General features: G+C 37.3%; 2 protein-coding genes across 9 annotated transcripts in view; one reads left to right on the top strand and one right to left on the bottom strand.

Moving 5' to 3' along the window:
• The window catches only part of Usp37 (ubiquitin specific peptidase 37), an 83,122-nt gene extending 63,718 nt beyond the window's left edge, over nt 1-19,404 (bottom strand). The window contains exons 1-7 of one of the 7 annotated variants that reach the window (XM_087206050.1): nt 18,890-19,083; nt 13,931-14,026; nt 10,351-10,414; nt 9,284-9,445; nt 8,876-9,100; nt 4,682-4,853; nt 795-892 (exon numbers count right to left, since the gene is read on the bottom strand). In XM_087206050.1, the coding sequence (XP_087062176.1) occupies nt 795-892; nt 4,682-4,853; nt 8,876-9,031 (426 nt within the window). In that variant the 5' untranslated portion in view covers nt 9,032-9,100; nt 9,284-9,445; nt 10,351-10,414; nt 13,931-14,026; nt 18,890-19,083. Of the gene's footprint in view, nt 1-794; nt 893-4,681; nt 4,854-8,875; nt 9,101-9,283; nt 9,446-10,350; nt 10,415-13,930; nt 14,027-18,889; nt 19,090-19,260 lie in introns of those variants that run through there. The other 6 variants (XM_087206051.1, XM_021244186.2, XM_087206054.1 and 3 more) reach the window with 6 other exon arrangements.
• A 128-nt stretch (nt 19,405-19,532) lies between these two features.
• Nucleotides 19,533-24,270, top strand: part of Cnot9 (CCR4-NOT transcription complex subunit 9) — a 35,125-nt gene continuing 30,387 nt past the window's right edge. For both annotated transcript variants that reach the window (XM_004864583.3, XM_013065471.3), the window contains exon 1: nt 19,533-19,673. In XM_004864583.3, the coding sequence (XP_004864640.1) occupies nt 19,650-19,673 (24 nt within the window). In that variant the 5' untranslated portion in view covers nt 19,533-19,649. The remainder of the gene's footprint in view (nt 19,674-24,270) is intronic.

The raw sequence follows: 24,270 nt of genomic DNA, 5'->3' as shown, positions 1-24,270 counted from the left end.
AATGTAGAACAGACCTAGAGTATAAAGATACTATGCGTAACACTTACAGGGCTGTGAGTAGGTGGTATGCTATAAATTGAGCTAAATACCTTTACATGGACTATCTCACAGTAACCTTTAAAATATTATTGCTGTCTCAAATTTTTTTTTTTTGGTACTGGGGATCGAACTTGGGTCCTTGCGCTTACGCAGCAGGAGGCAAAACCACTGAGCTAAATCCCCGGCCCCTGCTGTCTCAATTTTATAGATAGGTACTAAGACTCCAGATACTTAAGAAATTTCCCCAATGATCCACAGCTAGCAAGTGGCAGCACCACACTTAAGCCCACACCCAATTCTAAAGCCATTCATTCATTCATTCATTCACAGAGTCTTCCCATGTACTTTTGGCTGGCCTTGAACTCACTGTGTAGACCAGGCTGGCCTTGAACTCAAGGTGATCCTCCTGCCTCAGCCACCAGAGTGGTGGGATTAAAGGCAAGTGCCACCATGCACAGCAAAAGCTACGCTTTTAAAAACTACAGTGTGCTGTGGTTAATAATGTTTACCATGAGCTATTAAGCAAAAGTTGTTTAGTAAAATTATATGTAGGAAGAGATGTGGAAAAATTTTCATGAAAATAGTTCAACAAATCAAGAAAGCCAAAATGGTAAATCCCAACTATGCGGAAAATACCCTGGTGCAATGCCAGAAATGTTATGTAGTACAGGCTAAATTCTACTCTGCAACTACCCAGTACGCCTATCTATAACTAACATTTTTTTAAAAAGCTAAAAAGATTCAAGCAAACATACCTGATTATCCGAGTAAGAAAGTTGCCTGTTGGTTTCCTTCTGTGAGACCCTGCTACCCAAAACGGCTCCAAAACTACCAGAACCCTGAGGTTTCATGGCTGGTGACCAAAAAAAAAACACAACATCAAAACAAAAACCAAATCACAGACTTTAAAACATCAGGGAAGAGATAACCAAGTTTTTCTGATAGAATGTACATCTCTATGACATACAGTAATAAAAACATAAGAGCTAAAATCTCAAGCAAAAAGAACATGGGATGCATAAAATCTACAAACCAAAAGGAAAATGATAAAAATTTTATAGAATAATTGGTACTTAGCACTATAGTAGAGTTAGTCACTATGTATCTAGAGTAGTGATGGCGAACCTTTTAGAACTTTCAATCACACAAACGGCCTGCTGAGGCATGTGTGCCACAGGTTCAAAACCTCTGGTCTAGAACATGAACACCAACACTGGATCCCAAGGAAACATGTCAGAAAAGATGACAGGTACACCTCCAACAACACATACTCCAAAGCATCCTCTACAAGTCAATGTATATTAATCACAATGTAAAAGTATTGAAACATGATGTGGTATCCCATAAATATGTACAATTTTTATCAGTTAAAAATAAATTTAGTTTAAGATTTTTAATGTAAATGTATTGCATGATGCGGTATCCCATAAATATATATAATTTTTATCAGTTCAAAATAAATTTAAGATTTTTTTTTCCATTAAGTTTATTGGTACATTTTAGGTATAAAATACAGTTACATTCATCATTGGGATCTTGCATCATTACATGAGTATCTTGGTTCTTATTTTTTTTCCCCTTCCCCTGCCCTCCCTTCACCCCCTCCACCCTTCCCTATTTGCAAAGACTTTGTTTCCATTTTTTTCCTTTTCTCATATTTTTTCTTTTCCCTTTTTTTCTTTCCCCTAGCCCTCCCACTTCCCCCGCACCTTTAGACCTTTACTTCCTGTTACACAGTATCAATTATACATTTTTTAAATTACAATATCAAGATCTAGGAGACATTACCACAGATTTTACAGAATTTAAAAGGATATAGAAAGCATATTTCAAAAATCTGTTTTGAAATAAATCTGACAACTTCTAAGAAGTACCTTGGAAGACAAATTAATGAAACTAACTCTGGAGGAAATATAAAATTGGAATAGCACCTATTAAAGAAAGTATATTCCTAGCTTGAAAACCTACCTATATGACAACAGCAGGCTCATATACATTTTAACTGATAAATTATATCAAACAATTAAAGCAGAAAAAAGAAGGAACACTTCTCCCCTCATTTTAGGAACTCAACATTGTGCTAATCCTAAAACTGGATAAAGATAATAGAAGAAAAAAGTATGAACAAAGATAGAAAATCATTAAACAAATTTAAGATTTTTAAGTTTTTATTAAGCAAATAAATGGCTTCTATTTCAAAGAAATTCATGCCTATGTAAATATGAATTTGTACATTGTTTAAAAAGTATTTTAATTTAGTTTGAAAATTTTCCACTGATGATCATTTGGGATGTTCTAGTTTTTCAAAACTGTAAACAATGCTTAACATCCTTTCACATTATCTTCTTGTACTAATTGCATGATTTTTGGAGAGCAAATTCCTTAGAATAAAAATTTCTGGGTTAATGGACATATAATTTTAAATTAAACTGCCACTGCCAAACAGTGTCAAATTTTTCCTCCAAAAAATTTATCAAAAATATTTGATAAACCTATCAAATATACAAATATTATTATGTTTCCCCTCTCATTACTACCAATGTGACAGTAAGAATTATTGAAGTTAAGAATTTTTTCATGATTAAAGGCTACTTTTCTTCCTAAAATTTTTTATTTGCAGTTTTTGTCCATTTCCTTATTAGGCTGTCTTTTTTTTATCAATTTGTAAAATATCTTTGCATATCAATAATATTTATATATAACTGTGATATCACTGGCTAATATTTTCTTCCTTTGTCTTTTTTCCCCCCTTTATCACTTAAATTTTTTACAGTATAAGTTATCTATCTTCTACTGATTCTAGGTCTGTTTATTTCTAAGTGGTGCAGGGGATGGAATCCAGGGCCTCATACATTCTAGGTAAGCGCTGTAGCCCAGACCTGATTTCAGGTTTATGTATACTCCAAAAGGTCTTTTCCATCCCACTATTATGTTGGAATCCACTCCTTTTTTTTTTGGTACCAGAGATCGCACTCAGGACCTTGTGCTTAGGAGACAGGCGGCAGGACTACTGAGCTAAATCCCTGGCCCTTGCACTCCCTTTTTAATATTATCACTTTTTTACATTCAAATCTTTGAGGTGAAATTATCTTGATGAAAAGACAGAGAAAAAGATCCAGCTTCAGTATCTTCTTAAATAGTTAGCTAACTGTTTTATTTACAAAGAACACTTAATCAAAAGTTAGTCTTTTTTACCACTCATTTGAATACCACACTTAAATATTAAATGGCTTATATTATTCAAAGTATTTTTATATTCCTCATCTTACTCCAGTTCCTGCAAAGTATGTTCACCTTTGGGCAGCTATACAACTAAACATAAAGATTAAAATGACTTGCCCAAGATCAAAGAATGAGTTAGTGTTAAGCGCACAGCTACCTACTCTGATAATAGCAATGACTTGTTGAGTACCTATCATGTTCCAGTCAGGCTTTACATTCTTTAAAAAACTTTGAAGTAGGGGCCGGGGATTTAGCTCAGTGGTTCTGCTGCTTGCCTCGCAAACGCAAGGTCCAGAGCTCAATCCCCGGTACCAAAAAAAACACAAAAAACAAAAACAAAAAACTTTGAAGTTAAGGTGGTATGACTTTCATTTTAGAGACCAGGAAATTGAAATTCAGCTGTTAAATGACTGGCCCAAAATGACACAGGAAATAACAAGCAGAGCTAGGATAAAACTCAAGTTTGTTCTGCGCTAAAACACAGTTTTCCATTATAGCATGTTGTTCAAGCTTGGCTTCCCAGTCTACTGTGCCATCCTGCTCTAATGCATTTAAAGACATGCTTTTTCTTACACCAATTCTTAACACAGTGATGCAATTAATATGATGGGTATCGCAGAGTAAGACAAAAACAGAAATATACATAGTTCCTAAAATATTGTGAAAATTTTAAGTAGCACTGTACTCAATTTCTTGATTCCAAAATTTAATTGTTTAGTAAACTGACAGTCCAGATTTGATGGCATAAACATATGAGTAGGTTCTTCATGGCAAACAACCACAAAAAGTTTTATTTTTTTTTTTTTGGTACCAGGGATTGAACTTGGGACCTTGCACTTGTGAGGCAGGTGCCAGAACCACTGAGCTAAATCCCCGGCCCAAAAGTTTTTATTTTATAAGGAGAATGATATGCCAAATATAGATGTCAACTAAATATAAAAAGTATGTCTGGCTAAGACTTTCAGTGCTATACAGAAGTGGCAAAAGTAGGCATCCTTATCTTGCTACTGATCTTCAAGGAAAAACTTTGCTTTCTCGCACATTATCTGTGTGGGCTTTTCACATGTGACCTTTATTACACTGAAGTGGTTTCCTGCTTCTCTGAATTTGTTGAAAGTTTTCATCATTAAGGGTGGTAAATTTTGTCAAACGTTTTTCCTGTATCAACTGATATATCATGCAGCTTTTGTCCTTCATTCTATTAATGACTGTATAAAACAGACTGACTCATACCTGAATCATCCTTGCATTCCAGGAATAGATCCTTCTTGGTTGTGGTGTGCAACTCTTACTGTGCTACTGAAATCAGGTCTAGTATTTTGCTGAGGATTTTTGCATTATTATTAAGATTATTGGTCTGTACTATAGTCATAGTCTTTTAAAACTGCTAATATCAGACCCTGGCATGATAAGTGCTCACCTGTATGAAGTCTGTTTTGATGGACTGCATCTAGAAACAACTTCATTTCTTCTGCATCCTTACTTGGTACTTTGTCAATAGACAAAAAACTATTATCTTGTAGAGTTAACATTAGGCGGCTCTGCTTTGCTCCACTGGGTCGAAGCACCACATTTTTAATGTTATGACTTAGCTGATAAAAATAAAAAGGAAAATTATCTCATCATCAAAAAGGTATAATAAAGTATAATTAATTTGTATAATCAATACTAAACTTCATACTAAGTTACAATTCTCATACTTCCTTATAGTAATTCAATCTATCTTCAACTAAAGGAGTTCCCATTTCTTGATACAATTAACTCAAAGACTTAATTTTCAGAAGAAACAAAGACATACTACTAAAATTCATTTTATAGAATAATACTAGCTCTCTTGATCTTATAGGCAGAGAACTCTATATTTTCAGATACAGTTCTAAAGTTAAAGGATAAAAAAGTGAGTCAACATTTTTCAGAGCCAGGATGATTATACTATATCCAGTATAGAAAATCAAATTAAATTACTGGGTTTTTTCCTTAAATTCTTAAGGTAATTGGCAAATTGTTTAGGCAGCTGCAATACAAAAGGAATATAAATTCAAATTATGAACCTCAAAAGAATTCCAAACTCTCAAAACATATGTCAAAAACAAAGCTTTTCCAATACTAAGAAAATACCTTTTGTTTTTAATTGTTTAAGAAGACTCACTTTACTTCCCTTCAATCACAAAAATATATATAAAGCACCCTAGAATTTTCTTAGCTTACTGGTATCAATCCCCAAAGCTGGTTTATCTTGGACTCTCCTAGCCTTCGAAAATGTGCTATAAATACTTTTATTTTCTCTTGAATGAAATTTTTCCCAAAGGTTAAATGAATTTTTTTTTTTTTGTCCCAGCGATTGAACTCGGGACCTTGCGCTTGCAAGGCAAGCGCTGGAACCACTGAGCTAAATCCCCAGCCCTAAATGAATTATCTTAAAAATTTCTTCATTACCTAAATAATTCCTACCAGATAGGTCGACCTATTCTCTAATATTCTCCCTCAGCAGGCATTTCCAAAGGTTTCTACAACTCTCTTTTGCTGAAGACATATCCTTTAAACAGCAATAAGAATAACATGTCTCATAATTTTAATTAGGGAAAATTGTCAATTTTTAGGTAAGAATGAAATACAATTATACTAATTTACATTCAAATTTGAAGGATATATTTATTTTTAGCTTCAAAGTAGGTCTTAAATCCATGCCCTTCAGTAGAAATTCTCTAGTAAAATACAAAAATAGGTAACATAAAGCCATTATTTCAGTCAATTTATGATTTTAAAAAATTAGTCAAATGTAAATAGGAAAGTTTATTCATTAACAAATAAGATGAGAACAAACCTGAACTTGGTCACTTCAACAACTTAAAATCCCATCTAGCCTCCCAATTCTAGTAACTACTCATGGAAATAAGGACTCCCGTCTTTCGGAAGTCCAGACCTCTCTTAGAACTCCAGGCCTGTTTACCTTCTAAAGGTCTGACACCTCAGACAACTCCTCTCTCTCAATCTTCACACCCTGATGGTTCCCTCCGCTCCCTCTCACCAAATGCACACAAATTCTCAGAAATGGAAATCTCCCGCAGCTCTTAGGTCTTCTTAACTTTCTCTTGCTTCTTCCAATATTTTCCTTTTGTTTAGGACTTTCATCCCTCATCTAACCTCCTACCACAACCTCCTGCATATCTTTCCTAATCTCTCATTATCATGCATAGCCTCCAAGGAATAGGAATTTGAGACCCTTGGCTCCTTAGAACTTCAGCACTCATGACCAGCAAAAGGCATCAAAGCTCTTCAGACTCTACTTCTGTCACTAACTCCCAACTACCCATTTACTTTATACTGTATTGTATTTTAGACACAGGATCTCACTATGTACTTTAGGCTGGCCCTGAACTCACCCTGTAGCTCAGGCTGGTCTCAAACTCACAGTGATCCTCCTGTCTCAGCCTCCTGAGTGCTGGGATTTATAGGTGTGTGCCACCATGTTCAGCACTACCCATTTATTTTAAAATAACTTTGTGGTTTCCTAAGAATTTATCCACACTCACATGTGTTTGTCTACATATAGAAATCACTTATGTTTTACCTTCACTATGGCAAACTTCTATTTATCCTCTAAGTCCTCAGGGTACAAACCACTCACTTTTTTGTGTTACCTCAGTATCTTTGAAATATTTTTTACAGCTGAAAATGCATTTGGTTACTATTTAACTTTGAGGGGAATGGTGTCTCATTAAGCTCTGTATTCTTAGGCCTTAGCACAGAATCCACAATTGTAACCTGTAGGCGGTTAACACATGAATGTTGAATGTAAACTGATCTAGAACTGAGAAGAGGCTGGAATTGCAAATATAATTAATCATCACACTCCTAATGATCTATGTTTGCTTAAATATTTGAATACTCATTGCCAACCTGGGATGAAGACTAAATAAAAAGAAGAAAAGAATCTCTATTTGGAAAAAAGCCTTTGAGGTTTTGGTTTTGTGGGGGGTTTTTTGTTTTTGTTTTTGATTTTGAGATAGGATCTCACTAGGCAGTCCAGGCTGGCCTCAAACTCATGGTCCTCCTACCTCAGTCTCCTGAGTACTATAGTTGTACACCACTATGACTGGTTCCTTTTGTTGAGGTGGGCAATTTGCATTAGCGTGTAGTACATGACAAGCTACTACTGCTTTTATTACCCATTACTACCTGCAACTTATTTAAGAATATCTTTAACATATAATACCACAAGCAATTTATTTTCACAGTTCAATAGTAGAGACAAAAGGAAATTCTACTTCAGTACAGGTTCTAATACACTGTTCTTCAACAGAATATTTCCCTTTAGAACAAATACATTTTTGTATAATCTAGTCAATATACATTTTTTTTTTTTGGTACCAGGGATCGAACTTGGGACCTTGTGCTTGTGAGGCAGGGATCGAACTTGGGACCTTGTGCTTTCAAGGCAGCCACCAGAACCACTGAGCTAAATCCCTGGCTAATCAATATACTTTTGTATAATCTAATTAATCAATATAGAATAAAGTACAAAAAATGTAAGACATGTTATTCAATTAAGATGAGTTAACTCTTGGCTACATAAAAGAAGTTAATACGGAAGTGAAAAACAGTAACTTTTGCATACCAATAAAATGAGAATTCTTAGTTATAAGAAAATAGTTTTTTTTGTGTTTTTTTTTTTTGGCACCGGGATCGAACTCGGGTTCTTGCTTGTGCAGCACGCAGCGAAACCACTGAGCTAAATGCCCGGCCCTATAAGAAAATAGTTAAGATGACCTTGAACAATCATCCTTGAATGCTCCATACTATGTCATGTGGCAGGATTAATTAGGAAGTAGAAACTGGCTTTTAGAAGGCATTAATAAATCCTCTTAAAAACTAACACTAGCCAAGCTGTGTGTTTGAGGCCAGCCTGGGCTACATAGTGAGACCCTGTCTCAAAAAAACACAACAAAAACAAACACACAAAAAAACAAGGAAGAAACAAAAAAAACTAAAGCTAACACTAACCCAAGTATGGTAGTACATGCCTCTAATCCCAGGACTCGGGAACTTGAGAGGCTGAGGCAGAAGGATTGCAAGTTTGAGGCCAACATGGGCTACAAAGTGAGTTCAGGGCCAGACTGGACTGCATAGCAATACCCTGTTTCAGGAAAACAAAAAACAAAAACCCTAATACCAAATCCTGATAAATGAATCCATCATCTATGTTAATGAAAAAAAAAAAGGTATAACAAAGGGAGTTCCAATGTAGTTTTTAAAATAGTTTAGATGTACAGTATTAAAACTCTTCTTGGGCCAGGGATTCACCTCAGTGGTTCGGCCACCTGCCTCGCAAGCGCAAGGAGCTGAGTTTGATCCCTGGTACAAAAAAAACACACAAAAAAACTCTTCTAAGTTCCTTCCCATTAATTTCTTTTCAATAACAGTGACTACTTCCCACTCTTTATTATCCAGAGCCAACAATACTATTGAATAATTTATAAAACATATACACAAAAGTACTAGTGTCCCGGAAAAAAGAACAAGAAGAGCTACTCTGATGCTTACTATGGTACACAACAGCTATTTACTAAAAGATCTATTAAAAAACCATTCCAAATCAAAATTAGGTTAATACCTGAAATGTCCTTGGAATTCCTCCAGTATTGTAATGAACTACTAAGCTGACTTTATTCTCTTTTTCCACAATTTCAAAGGATCCTTCTTTCCACTTTGTAATCCCAGTCTGCATACTTCGAATTCTGATAGGTCCATGTATCTTCAGAGGAGACATGTTTTCTTTAAAAATAAATTGCTTCTAACCAAATTAAAAAAGCAAAAATACACCTTCACCTGACAGGTTCTAAGGAAGGAAAATAAAACAACAAGTTACAAGTTACCAATGATTAAAATAAGAGTTTAAAAGATAATACTTAAAGAACCTTTCCATATCCCTTTCTCCATTTTAATAAACCATTTTCATAGCATCCTCAAAGGTCCTAATTAGTTGTAGAGGACAAGTAAAAAGACAACTAAAGCAACTCACGTTCAGTAACTGCATCTTTGCCACGTGTCCAATATCTGTGTCATAGTCATTATATTGTACATTATGCACCATTCATAAATATATTGTTGCCAATAATTAGGAATCAGATTCCATTCTCAGTGTAACTGCATTCATAGCAATTCTTTTCTTCCTTTATGAATGCTAATGGATCACGAATTTCAAATTTAAGTTTAAAAAAAATGTTGTTATCTGACTCCATTTCTTAGAATGTAGTTTCTCCCCAAACAACAGAGTATTCAATCAGTAATCTAAACATATCCACATGTACAGAAGATATTATAAGATTAAAAATCTTTAAGAATAATCAAATTAGTTCAACTTCCATAATCCTATTATTGAGAAAATCATTTAATCTCTAGGAAAAACAAAGAACCATCTTCTTAAGAACCACCTTCATTTATATTTAATATCATTATCCCTAAAAAGAATTTTACCTTTGACAAACATGTTTCCTGAATGAACTTTTAATACTTGAAAATAACTTCCAGCAATGATGAAAGATATCTAAGATGCTTAGTTTTGCCGAAAGTCAGCAAGTAAATAAAATCTCAGTAATAGAGAATGTTGTTATATTCTATGCTATATACATAAATGCGTATTCATCTAAAATGCTAACCCAAATTTTATTTATAACATTTTCAAACCACTAAAAATAGTGCCTCTAAAATGGATTACTACATAATTCAACAAATTAAAAATCATTAAAAATTGCATTGGCCTAAATAGCTCAACAAGAAATTCTAGAAAAGCCAGTATACAAGGGAATACTAGATCTAGAAGCTATGAGCCCCAGTTCTGTTGCTTACTAACTTGTAACTTACTAACGATTAGTTTTCTCAATTATAAAGCAGAAATAGCAACGCTATAAGGTAATGAAATAACTACTAGCAAGCACTTAACTGACAGCATTAATATTAAAAAATTAGTATCCATTTTCTCAATTTATTCCTATACCACTTTTTTCAAAGACCTCAATAAAGAAGATTAACAAGAGTCACTAACTCAAATGCCTGTAAGAGGCCCACCAGGTAACTGAAATAACTTACGCAAGTAAAATGTGAAAAATCATAACCCAATCCAGCCAATTTTAAGTCAGTAGAAATAATGGACCTAAAAAAAAAAAGTAATAAACAAATAAATAAAATGGACCTAACCCTGCCAGATCTTCTTTTTCAAGAAAATGAAGGTACTCAAACATTCATGTAAAATTCCTCATTTTAAATTTTGAGTAATGAATTCAAATTTACTTTGAAAAGCTACAAGTGAGCTGGGCGTGGTAGAGTACACCTGTAATCCCAGCACTCGGGAGACTGAGGCAGGAGGGTGGTTGCCAGTTTGAGGCCAGCCTGGGTTATGAGGCGAGAGCCTGTCTCAAAAAACAAAAAACAAAACAACAACAAAAAAGCTATAAGGCCTGCAGTTTACTATATAGAAAATAACTGAGAATAATGATGTTAAAACACTTTAAAAGAGTTAAAAAGTATTATGCGTTAGATTCTCTATTATTATTCATTCAACTCATCAAAGCTTTCTGAGGACCCATTGTAACCAGATTTAGATATTAGTATAATTTGCTGGATATATGAATTCATCAAAGTAAGAGATAATGTTTGTAGCCTGGTTTATTAATATTTCATTTTGTCCAAACTAGTAACTCTACAAAATTTTGAACAAGCAATGTGTATTTGTAAAACTTTTGTTGCGAGTAATTATTTGTGGCTTCACTGGGTATATCTTTGATATACTCTGACTTTCAGCACTGCAAAGAGTATGTGGTTCCTCTCTCACCCTGGTTTCCTATGCCAGAAATATAAGTTGTCTTCAATTTCTCTGTTGATGATTGTCAGTATTGGACTGAAGTTGGAAGGTCAAAGCAGAGTTCTGTCAATTCTACCTCCTCACACTTTTCAGACAGCTTTATACTGAAGTATAGATCAAATCATATCACTCTAATTGTTACTCAATAATTCTCCTTTGTCCTCACAATAAAATCTAAACTCATTAACATGATATAAAGGCCCCATGCTCTGCTTACCTCTCTCATCCTAAACCTAAAACCCTCCAGATATCTAGCCATTTCAACAATTTATAATTTCTTCCAAACCCACATATCCTTATGTCACAATATACACACTATGGTCAGCTCTAGAGGATTTTCATGTACTCTGCCACCTTTTGCCTTTCTTAATTTCTCTAAAATCAAGGCTCAACTTAAATGTTACTTTTTTTTTTTTTTTTTGGTAAAGGGGACTGAACTCGGGACCTTGCACTTGCAAGGCAGGCAGCAGAACCACTGAGCTAAATCCCTGGCCCTAAATGTTACCCTTTTAAGAAGCCTTTTCTCACAACTTTTCTACTTGTTCTCTCCCTCATGGCCACACTGAGATTGTTTAAATCCTTCTTTCTGTGGTACTACTCTGTGCTTATCCTCCAGTATTTATCACACTTTGTTATAGCCAATGATTATCTCTTGTGTCTCTTATCTAGAATCTGCCACTTGAAGACAAATTCTTTAATCTCTCCGCCCTGCTGAGACAGGAAATAGAAATTCATTGTTCAAGAATAATGAACAAATTAGCACTATCAATTTTATTCAATTTATTGCTAAAATATACAATAGCAGATAATAAAATCATAAATATTTTATATGGGCAATGCAGGGTTATATTTACAAAGCTTTTTACAATAGTGCTGCTAAGCGGGATGTGGTGGTGCAAACCTGTAATCCCAACACTGGGCTGAGGCACAGGAAGATCACCATGCAGCCAGCCTGGGCTACATAATGAGTTCAAGGCCAGCCTGAACTACATAGCCAGACCCTGTTTCAAAAAAAACAAAATAAATAAAGAGCACTGCTATGCACAGCTATTACATCTTTTGAAGACTCTGTACACCTGAACTTCTCCACAAAATGCAAAGCTGTACTCATATTTTTAAAAGAATTCAATGGAAGAAAAATCATTTATGGATAATAATGTATAGTTACAGAATACTTTTTTTTTTTGAGACAGGGTCTTGCTATGTAGAGCAGGCCTCGAACTCGTGGCTTTCCTGCCTCAGTTTCACACCTGGCCATTTCTTAAAAAACTGGTAAACTTATCCAAACTAGGGTTCATGTTAATTGTTCCATGAAGAAACTCCACATTAAGAGTCAGTGTCTAGGGCCGGGGATTTAGCTCAGTGGTTCTAGTGCCTGCCTTGAAAGTGCAAGGTCCAGAGTTCAATCCCTGGTACCAAAAAATAAAAGTCATTGTCTATTGTCAAATTCCTTCATTTTCCCTTACATGTCGTTATTGGGCCAGGTGGCAACATAAAAAGAAATATAAAACTCTATTAGTTTAACATCTGCCTTATTAAATAAAATGCAGAGCTGGGTGTGGTAGTGTATGCTTACAATCCCAGCATTTAGGAGGCTGAGCTAGGACTGCCATGAGTTTGAGGCCAGCTTGGGCTACACAGTCAGACCCTGTCTCTAAATAAGTAATAAATAGATGAAGATTTCAAAGTTCACTGAAGTATAGAAGAAATTTAAAATGTTATTGGTTACCTCTCTAATTCTCTATGCCTCTCACACATTCTGATGTAGGATTTTGGTTAACTATATAAAATTTTACTTTAGATATTGAACATTTTTAACCATTAATACTAGCAACCTTCTACCAAAATAAAACAAAACAAAAAACCTAAAAGATACAGGACATAAAATTAACAGAACCAATACAATAAAACATTTTATTAATGCCCCAATTTAGTGCAGGACCTGCTTTTGCACTAAATGAATTAACAATAACGACTTCTGTACATTCTTCACATTATCACAGCTTGCCCTACTTGGTTAAGAGAGAAAAAAACTAAGTTTCTCTTACATTATGAAACAAGATCTAGAAATAGTTAAACTTTCTATGAAGCTAAGACAAAGATAAAATTTCCTTGAACTGGATAATTCTCTTAGCCAAGCCATATTAGGAAGAAAAAAGACAATTAAAAAGAATTATTCTTGCAGCCTGCCTCGCAAGCGCAAGGTCCCGAGTTTGATCCCCAGTACCAAAAAAAAAAAAAAAAAAAAAAGAATTATTCTCTACAGTTCAAAGAAATACCTTTTCCCTAAAAAAAATCTTCACAATTAAAATTACTATTCAAATTTGAGTATTCCATGAAACCTAAATCCATAAAATTGCAAACACATTTCTACACTGTGTTCATTTATATAAATGCTCATATTTAAGGTACTGCTTTGAAAATATCCTTATCCAGGGCCAGGGATTTAGCTCAGTGGTTCTGTTGCCTGCCTCAAAAGCTCAAGGTCCCAAGTTCAATCCCCAGTACCAAAAAAAAAAAATCCTTATCCAGAGACCATTCTGTGATAGACTATGCCAAAATATAAAACTATTACTACAAGGGCCCGGGATTTAGCCCAGTGGTTCCGTCGCCTGCCTCGCAAGCGCAAGGACCAGAGTTCGATGCCCGGTACCAAAAAAAAACCCCAAAAAACAAAACTATTACTACAAAACAAACACAGAAACTGCCAACTCTTGACAAATAGCATACTCTTGGAAACATACATCCAAAAACATGACTTACTTTTCAGTGACTTTTACTGAAAAACCCTATGTAATAATAATTCACCTTTATTCTGATCCTTGTGCCAAAGGCAACGCACTCTTCTTGGGAAACTACTCATATTCTGCAGCTATGCCAGTTCTCCAGGAGCCATCAACTCAGCTAAAGAAAATATAAGTGTGCCTTTTTAAAAAAATTCAATATACAAAATTTAAAACTTTTTTGAAGAAAGCAATCATTTACACAACAAAGATTAACCCCTCATATATTTAAAAGCACAAATCAATTACTAAAAATACTTAAGATGACATACAACACACACACAAACACACAAACATGATCAACCCAACTTTAGGAATGCACATTCTGTACAAAATGGACTAGGGGAGGAGCCTGTACCTTGATCAAACTTGTGTCAATTTACTTATCCTGCTACATTTGGAAACTAAGAAGTCAGTGAAAAAGTATACCCTTTGTTAACTTTATAAACATTGTTACAAACTGACATCTAAGTCTTAAAACACCATCCATGTGTTGACACAAATTTCCAAAGGTAATTCATCATGTTTTCACTCATCTTTTAAAGCCTTAAAAAAAATGTTTTGGGGCAGGGGATTTAGCTCAGTGGCACTGTGCCTGCCTCGAAAACGCAAGGTCCTGAGTTCAATCCCTGGTACAAAAAAAAAAAAAAAAAAAAAAGAAGTTTTTCAATATCAAGCCTCCTCAAGCCTGAATTTTTCCTGAAATTCTATCCAGACATTTCTCATTGCCTACTTGAATGGTACATAAACTTAAAATTCATCTGTTCATGTAGTAAAAAACCCATCTATTGAGTTACTGTAGTTGGAAGGCATTGTGGTAGGGATACAAATGTGAAGATACAACTGAAGACCTCATTAAGAGGTCCCTTGACTTCTCTATTTTTGTCCTATCACCATTTAAGCAAGAAATCTTAGCATCAGTTTTTATCTCATTCTCATCTATCCAAAACCAAATTTTTTCAGTTACTACTCTAATTCAGAAACTCATCTTCTTGCCATTACCTCATCCAATATGTATTATGCACTATTTACTAAGCACAGTCCCAAGGGCCACACATACATTATTTCACTTAACTTCCACAATAACCCTATGAGAGATTGTTACTATGTCAATTTTACAGATGAGGAAAATGGCTTAGACAGATTAAGTAGTTCATGAATCAGTAAGAAATAAAGCTACGTCTAAGACCAGAAACCACATTTTTAACCACTGCCACAGTTCATCCAGTCCTCATTTTCTTGTGATTTTTCCAACAACTGATTGTTTACACTACAATATCCTTTGTGGAAAACTTTATTTCTTAGAAACTAGAGTATGCGATTGCTGTCTCCTTTCTTTCTAAAGGCGGGGTGGGGGGCATGCCACACACTCACAAGTTGTATACTCCAACAAAATAATATTTAACTGATACTACTAATTTCCTCCCAAACATTTCTAATGCTAACTTGCCTCAACCCAGAAAATAAATCCAACTGCCTGTTAGACATTCTTGGGGGGGGGGGGGCAGTGCTAAAGATTGAACCCAGGGTCTTTGCACTGAATCCATAGCCCCTTTAACTTTTTATTTTGAAACAAGATCTCACTAAGTTGCTAGGTTGCCCAGGCTGAACTTGGACTTGTGATATTCCTGCCTTAGCTTCCCAAAGTATAACAGATGTGTGTCACAATACCTGGGTCACTTTCTAGCCTTTATTCCCTATTTTTCAAAATAAATTCTACACACAAAAAAATATTAACTTTTAATATTCTCATCATTCACCAAAAGCTGACTTAAAATGGGACTCTGCTTTATGTATAGAAATCTCTTATTAGTCTCATAACTTAAACTCTTGTTAAAGATACAAACCATTACTAATTTTCAAGCATGTTTTCTCAATTAAAAAATCCACTGAAACAATGGGCTGGGGATTTAGTTCAGTGGTTTCCTCCACCCGAGTTCATCCCCGGTACCAAAAACAAACAAACAAACAAACAAAAAATCCATTAAAACAAATATATAAGACATATAAAAGTAAATAGGGATACTAATCTAAAGTTTATCACCAATTAAAGAGTTTAAATGGGTAAAAGCATCCAAAGCTGGAAAACTGTTTTCCTTTGATGTGTTGTCTGCAGAACGAAGTTTGTCATGATATGACACGAATATCAGTAAGCTGGTGCTTCCAAAGACATGATGGTTCTGATAGCAAGTTCCAATTTACTTAATCATTTAACAAATTCTTGAGGAATAAAAATGAAATAATCACTATCCTATATCCTAGTAGGAGACAGACTTCAAATAAATCATATGGGGAATATAGAATTACAAGTTCTAAAAAATGATAAAAAGTAAAATACAGGGCATGATGAGACTTATGATTAAGACTCCGGGATTGAAGGTAAGAGAAAATCAAGAGAAGGCTTTTCTGAGAAAGTACCACTTAAATTGAAAATTGAAGAATGAGTTGAAGCCAGGTATGGTGGCACACGCCTATAATCTCAGCACTCTGGGAGGCTGAGGCAGGAGGATCACAAGTTTGGGCCCAGCCTGGGTAACTTAATGAGATCCTGTACGAAAAAAATAAAAAGGGTTGAGGATTTAGCTCAGTGTGAATGAAGGCTCTGGGTTCGATTCTCAGTACAACAACAACAATAAAAAAAATGAGCTGATTGGAGAACAGCTGTGCTACAACAGCTCAGGTAAACAGAACAGTATATACAAAGGCTCTGAAATGGAAAATACTTGGTGTGACTAAGGATATTGTCAGGGAGCAGGGATTAAGCTCAGTGGCACCACACCCACCTGGCAACTGCAAGGTTCTGAGTTCAATCCCTGGGACCAAGAAAAAAAAGCTATGTGGCTGAAGGTTTGAGAAAGGAAGATGGTTCAAGATGAAGTTAGTGAAGCATGAAAGAGCCAGATTATGTAGACTCTTGTGGACCACAGTAAGGATTTTTAATTTTATTCTAAATATAATAAACATTTAGCAATGAGAAAAACACTGAGTTTTAGGCAAAGAAATGACATGTTAGTATTGAATGGCAAAGCGATAATAGTTTGGCTTTGGGTAGGAAGAGTGGAAGGAACTCAAAATAAAGTAAGCAGAATAAGGCAAATAAACCAGGCATGGTGGCGCATGCCTGTAATCCCAGCACTTGGTAGGCTGAGGCAGGAGGATCACCATAAATTCAATACGAGCCTGGATACATAATGAGTTCAAGGCCAGCCTAAACTACATAGCAAGACCCTGTCAAAAAAAAAGAGGGGGGGATAAGGTAAATAAATGGAAAATTTACTGGAGGTATTCACCTTACCATAACAATTACAGTAATAATACCTAGTTGGAATGTATGTGTGCTATGTACTTATAACGGTTATTTCATTTAATCAGGTGAAAATTTTTATTATTCTCATTTTACAGATGATAATACTGAGGGCTACAGATTTGAGTCCAGGTAAAAAAGGACTGTGGCTTGTACTAGAAAATTGATAGTGATGATGTACAAGAGCAGATTCAGACACGTATTGGAACTATTATAGGCATGGTATAACTTGGAGAAGGTATACATACATGAGATGAAGAGGTCAATAATGCCTCTCTCAAGTTTCTATTCTGTGTAACTGAATAAATGGATATGCTACTTAATGAAACAGGACACAGGAAGATAAAGAATTTGAGTATGGGACTAGAGATGTAGCTCAGTGGTAGAGGGGATGTCTAGCATGTGCCAGGCCTTGAGCTCAACCCAGAGGATGACAAAAATAAATAAATAATTTGGGTACAAAAATAAAAATTAAAACTTTAGTTTTCCACAAATTTGAAATTGCTAAGAAAAAAAATCAAGTTGGGCTGTCAGGCAAACAATTGATGATTTGGATATGGAGTTAAAAACAAAGAGAATAGGCTGGAAATAAAAATTCTTGTCATCAATGCATACTTGAAATTTTAAGCTTAGGAAAGAATGAAAGAGAATCCACAACTGAACCCAAATATTCATTTTACTTTATCAAACATCTTTCACTAGACAACTGATTAGTTTTATGCCACTGAGCTTTGTAGCCTCTTTCAATTTTATCTCTCAGCAGAATGCAACACTACACTTGACTTTATCTCTTGAAAGAGTCCTTCCCTGTCCAGTTATTAAGCCTCAAGAATCTCTCAATGTTGCATCCTAGGTCTCCTTTTTTTCTAGGACTATACTCTGGGTAATTTCATCCATATTCATGGTTCCAATTACTATCAACGTGTCGATAACATATACCCATATTATATACATACAGTACATATCCAGCCTAGAATTCGCCTGTGATCTCAAACCCAGAACACACAACTGCCTACTTAACAGTCTTCTTACGTATCTCCTCTTGTCAGAGACTTTCAGGCACTGCCACCCCTCAAAAGAGAAGCACACAGCTGAAATTTTGAGGAACACTACAAAACCACTACAGCGCAACTCTCCAAAACACAGGACTTTGTCACCAATTATTTCCTTTCATAGATCATGACTTAAAAGAGGTTAACTTGACAACCTGATATGATGGCTAGATATGGGAAGCAATCAAGTGCACGAGAAAAATACAATTCATGTTTTTTAATGAGATGAAAAAGGAGAGAAAGAAGCTAAAGATGGTCAAGACAACGAATAAATATCATGTCCAAGGCCTAATGGATGTGCGGCTACAGAATTCATCTGAAGAGCCAGCAGGCCTTGGCGATTGGGGGGGGGGGGGCAACGGTGAACGACAACAGTCCCAGAGAAAACGGGACAGATTCGAGTGGCGGACGGAGCTAGTGACAGTACAGACCAGGTCAAAAGAGAGAGAAAGTCGAGGGAGGACACACAAGCTGAGTATCTGTGAGGCCTGGGGAGGGCCGAGGGGCTGGGGGCGAGCTGAGCAGCGGAGGGGAGAACTCCAGAAGAGTGAACGCCGAGTGGGCGGACCGCAGGGGGAGGGGTGCCAGGGGAAACGGCTCAATTGAGAAGCCACCCCGGCCGCCTTACCTGTGCCTGAGGGTCCAGAGCACCCTGACAAGCCTGCCGGAAGCAACAGATTTCGCGCGGAGGAGGAGGAGTCGGAGGTAAAAAAAAGGAAGGAACACCGACCAAAGAGCAAACCTGCTCGCTCCCCCCCAAATAGGGAAAGCGGCTGATGGCGGGAACTATGACCACACGCAAACACGCACGCACGCACGCACACTCTACGCGACCGGACCCGGCGCATGCGCGTAAATCTGCAAACTCCGCCCACTACACCCTCACCCGCCCCGGCACTGAGACACCTAACCCAGTAAGCCCCGCCCCCGCCGTGACTGTAGTACGCACGCGCACTACCCACTTCACCCAATTTCGACCTCCCACCACCTCCCTCCTACCTAGCTCAGTTGGGCATGCGCAATTCTTGTCCTACGGAGCCTGCTGGGCTTTTCCCGCCCTTCCTGGGCTTTTGGGGAAGGGTCCGAGTTCGTGCTCTTCTAGGATCACCGGCTCGATGTGAGGGAGATGCGGGACTAACAGGTTGTGGTCAACATTTCGTTTCTGAATCTTAAGGGGCAAAGAACATTCTGCGACTTTAGGCCCAAGGCCAGGAGGCGGGAAGAAGTTGTGTGGGCGGGGTCAGGGGTGAGGGGTCAGAGGGCTGCGAAGGGGGCGGAGCGAACCGGAGGTGGATGGCGGCTCATCGTCTTCCGCGGCAGAGGCGCTGAAGCTGGGACGCGAGTCGGGCGCCTCAGGCGGGGGAAAGAGAGCGGCGGCAGCTCCCAACATGCACAGCCTGGCGACAGCAGCGGTGAGTGGCTGGTCCCGGATCCCTTCCCCAGCCCCGCCTTCCGGCCTCGTAGCTCCCTGTGCCGGGCCTTGGAGTCCGGCTCCTTCTGCCTCAGCCCGCGAGGCCCCGGCAACTTCTACGCCGCGCCTTGTTGGTGGTGCAGCCAGCCCCCACTTTCCTCGCCGGACGCTTCTCGCGGCCTCCCGCGCGGCCCCTCGCGTTCTTTTCTGACAACGGGCCTGGTCCCGCGCCGGCCATTCATTGATCCATTGCGCTGACCGACAGTTTCAGGGCGCCAGTTATGTGCTGGGCGCCGGCAGGGATGAGGGGAATTCCATGGTCAATTTAACGCTGCCGTTGCTCTCGGAACTCACCCCCTAGGCACGTCGCAGCAGGAAGGAAATGGCTTCTGGCTCAAGCCACTTGCTTTGCCTATAGAAAGCCCGAGGCCCGGAGTAGTGCGTGATTATTGCATCTCGTTCTCGTCTTTAAAACCTTTGTTGCACAACTTGTTTTACCAGCGTGCTATTTTAACAAAGAAAAGAGATTTTGTAATTCATTCGTCTAAAGTACTCCTATAGCTTCTTATTTTACCTAAGTTTAGATTCCTTTCTGTGGCCTTCAAGGTCCTGTGTGATGCGATCCTTATCCATGTTCACAGACTCGTTTTATGTCATTTGCTTCTTAAGTTCCAGCCAAGCTGGCTACCCTTCAGACCCTGGTAACGTGCGCTTTCTAACCTCTAGGTCGGGAATGTCTTTACCTCTCTCCCCTTAACACTCGCATAGCCTGTGAGGGTAATCGGTTCCTCTTTCCTCAATTCTCCACCTAAATCTGCCTCAGAATGGCCTTCCCTGGCCACCCTAGTCAGTGTAGCTCCTAACTTTTCTGTCGTAGAGCACTTATTTCTCTCTTACAGCCCTGATCCCAATGTGTTATTAGATTCGTTTACCTGTAAGTTGTCTGTGTCCCTCCTGAGGGCAGGGATAGGACTGTGTGGGTCCCGTATACCTGTTTTCCCCCAGTCCTGGGATAGTTCCTGGTACAAAGTAAGGAGGCAAATACTTTGCTGATGGAAAGACTGCACGAGGGAGGTGAACATTGAAAGAATATAGCCATAATGGAGAAAGGGGACCATTTGATTTGATCACCCTTCTCTGAAAGCTAATTTCATTTTTTTTTCTGTTTCAGGAAGGTGCTATGATTTGAGAGTAGTATACTGAAATTGCATGTCCAGGCAAAATAACATAATTACTAAATAGAATATCAGAGATTGCCTAAATTGCCTTAACTTTAAATATAAAAAGTGAGAATTCAGCTGTGACTAAGCTAAAGAAAACTGTGCTTCTTGAAATTTGATCTGTTGTCCTGTCATTTCCAGAGCCAGTGATATCTCTGCCATCTGTCATGGCATTTCTAAGTTTTTGTAACTATTCAAAGTAGAGATGTACTTTATAAGGCTTAAGTGATTATAATTTCCTTAGTGTTTTTGTTCCTTCCCCTGAATTATACCTGTAATTTGAGAAGCAAGTTAATTATATGTTTGCTGCAGGTATGGAAGAGGCAGCTTAAAGGGGAAATTCTTCTAAGTTTGGCTTGTCCATCTCTCAAAATCTGATCATGCATCTCCTTTCCAGGATTTGTACTTGTGACACCAAACCACTTTTCCTTGTACCTTCCAGCTAATGTATCTATTCCTTTTAAACAACCATTAAAACTGTGGCACATAATTTATAAAAAGTTGGTTGCAGTTGTGGCTCAAGCCTGTAATCCCGCACTCCGGAGGCTGAGGCAGGAGGATACCAAGTTCAAGAGCAGCCTAGATTATGTAACAACACCTTTTCTCAAAAAACCAAATGATTATAAAAATTGATACATAATTTATAAGTACTCAAATACATGTTTCTTCAATTAAATTTACAATGTCTTGCATTAATTTAAAATAGGAACTTTCTGATGCACTTTTGTTATACTGGTTGGACCACATAGCAACTCTTGACAAGCTCCTTTGTGCCACTTATTCACTAGGATATTTCATTAGTGATGAGACTGAAATAGAAAAGGTTGAGGGACTTTCTTTTCATTCCTTCATATCTTCTTAGTCCAAACTGCCTATATTATTCTTTTCTTTCTCTTTTTTTTTTTTTGAGTCAGGGTCTCCCTTTGTAGTTCAGGCTGGTCCTGCACTTACTATGTGGCCCAGGCTAACCTCAAACTCACGGTGATCCTCCTGCCTCAGCTTCTGGAGTGCTGAGATCACAGGTGGGCACCACCAGGCCCAGCGCCTATATTATTCTGATCTGGATAAAATGACAGTAAAATGATGTTTCATTCGCCAGAAATCGAGAAGAGTTAATATGTGCAGCACTTCACACAGTAACCTAGAACACTTGAGAAGAGACTTACTTTTGCCCAATAAGAACTTGTATGTGTGCCTGTATTTTATCTTTTTCTGAACTAGCAGGTAACTCATCCCTTTAGCTAGGAAGGTAGAAAGTATGATCAAAGGAGAGTGTGATCACATGTGAATACAGGTTGTAATTTACTAGAAGAATAACACAAGTACTGAGATAGTTGGAGAAGTATCTTAAATTTTGACTGGAGTAGTATCTTATTATACTAGAAATGTATAGTAAACTAGACTCTTGCTATGGAATATATCCTAATGTCTTAGCTAATGCCACTATAGAATATAATTTTCTTCTTTTGCTCTATTAAATAGGAACAGAAATGTCACACAGGATTATTCTAAAAATTAATGACAATAACAGAAGTCTGCTGGTTGACTAAGTTTATGCAATGGTAAAGCAATAATTCCTGCCTTGATTAAAGTTAACAAATTACTTGGTTATAAACCTTGGCAGTTGCTTCAGATGAATAAAAGTACACATCTTCACATGCCATAGATTTCCTGTAATGGATGTTATGCTAGTGAAACAGCCAAATATGAATCTTTAAGAGCTGCATTGGATTATACCTTTTTAAAAATTCTTTATGATTTCCACTAGCATTCCTAAACTCTTGTCTTTCTCTGTCCATCTAATGAAAAATCATTAAAATAATTTTGTATCTTTGTTGAAGCTATTATGGACTCCCACATGCCCTCATTGGCAAGTAGAGAGAACTCCATGCACTCGTACGCAGAATCTAATTCACTGTCTCCTAATTAAAAAGCTTCTTTTGAAACTTTAAGCAAATTACTAGCTTCTCTTTGCTTGTTCACTTCCATTTTTTAAAATTACCTTGAAACTGGATATGTTGGCACATGTCTGTAATCTGAGCACTCTGAGAGGCCGAAGCAGGAGGGGTTGGGGGGGGGGTGCTGGGCATTGAACCTAAGGACTCTACCACTGAGCTATATCCCCAAGCCCAATCTCCGTTTCTTTTTTTGAGGCAGGATGGGCTCAAACTTGAAATCCTGCCTCCAGGGTGGCTGAAATTACAGGTGTGAACCACTGTGCCCAGTTTTGGCTCTAATTTTATAAATTTATGAGGCTATTTAACCTAATTTAATACTTTCAGCACTATTTGAAAAGTATATAGTCCTTTGTTTTTGAGGTGCTGGCCAAGTGCTCTACCATTGAGCTACATCTCTAGCTCTAGAAAATTTTTTTCTTAGAATATCATCATCTTAATACTCAAAGCCACATGTTGAAGCACCCGTAAACTTGGGAAAATAATCTGTTTCCGCTAATCCTGTTCTTTATTGACTGTCACATATTTATTGGTAGGAAAACAGCCATTCTGGGCCCATGAAGTTATATTGATAATTTGACTTTTTAATATTTATTTATTTTGGTTTTTTGAGACAGAATCTCTATGTACTCTAGACTGGTCTTGAAGTCACTATGTAGCCCAGGCTGGCCTTGAGCTCACAGCAGTCCTCCTGCCTCAGCCTCTCAAGTGCTGGGATTACAGGCTTCCCCTACCATACCCAGCTCAATTTGGCTATTTTCTATTTAAGAAAACTATCAATATCCATTTTCAATTTGCACAAAAGGGGGATAATTTTTCAATTTATGGATGAATGTATATTTTATTTAAAATAAGTTCTAGGCCAGATGTGGTGGCGGATGCCTGTAATCCCAGCACTTGGAAGGTTGAGGCAAGAGGATCCCCTCAGGTGAGGCTAGCCTGAGCTCCATAATGAGTTCAAGACCAGCCTGGACTACATAGTAAGAACCTATCTCAAAAAACAAAACAAAACCCAAACAAAATAACTTGTAAATATCATTCTACTTTTCACATTAAGATCTTTGAGAGATACAAGACCAACTGTTAGCATGCTGTGTTTGTGACACATAGTTAACCGTTGGTGATTTACTTAGGTAAATGTCTTACCTGTGCTAAATTTTGTTGAAAGGAGAAAAACATTACTTGAGATATATTTTCACATACAAATCATCAAACAGGAATCATCAAAAAGGAAAAAAATGGCTCTCTGCCAAGTTTTGGTAATGTAAATATTTTAACAAATTATTGACTTTAGCAGGTTACAATCAATAATGTACAGTAATGTACAACAGAGCCCTTTTCTAACCTCAGGGTAAGTCTTGAGGATAGTAACTAATAGTCTAAATCAGACTTTACATAAATGATTTTGTGTCTGATTGTATAA

The sequence above is a fragment of the Heterocephalus glaber genome, unplaced genomic scaffold, assembly GCF_053883595.1.
Source record: "Heterocephalus glaber isolate CG9 unplaced genomic scaffold, H.glaber_assembly_v1.0 deba00000621, whole genome shotgun sequence".
NCBI classification, from domain to species: domain Eukaryota; kingdom Metazoa; phylum Chordata; class Mammalia; order Rodentia; family Bathyergidae; genus Heterocephalus; species Heterocephalus glaber.
This window is presented reverse-complemented; position numbering and strand designations above follow the sequence as displayed.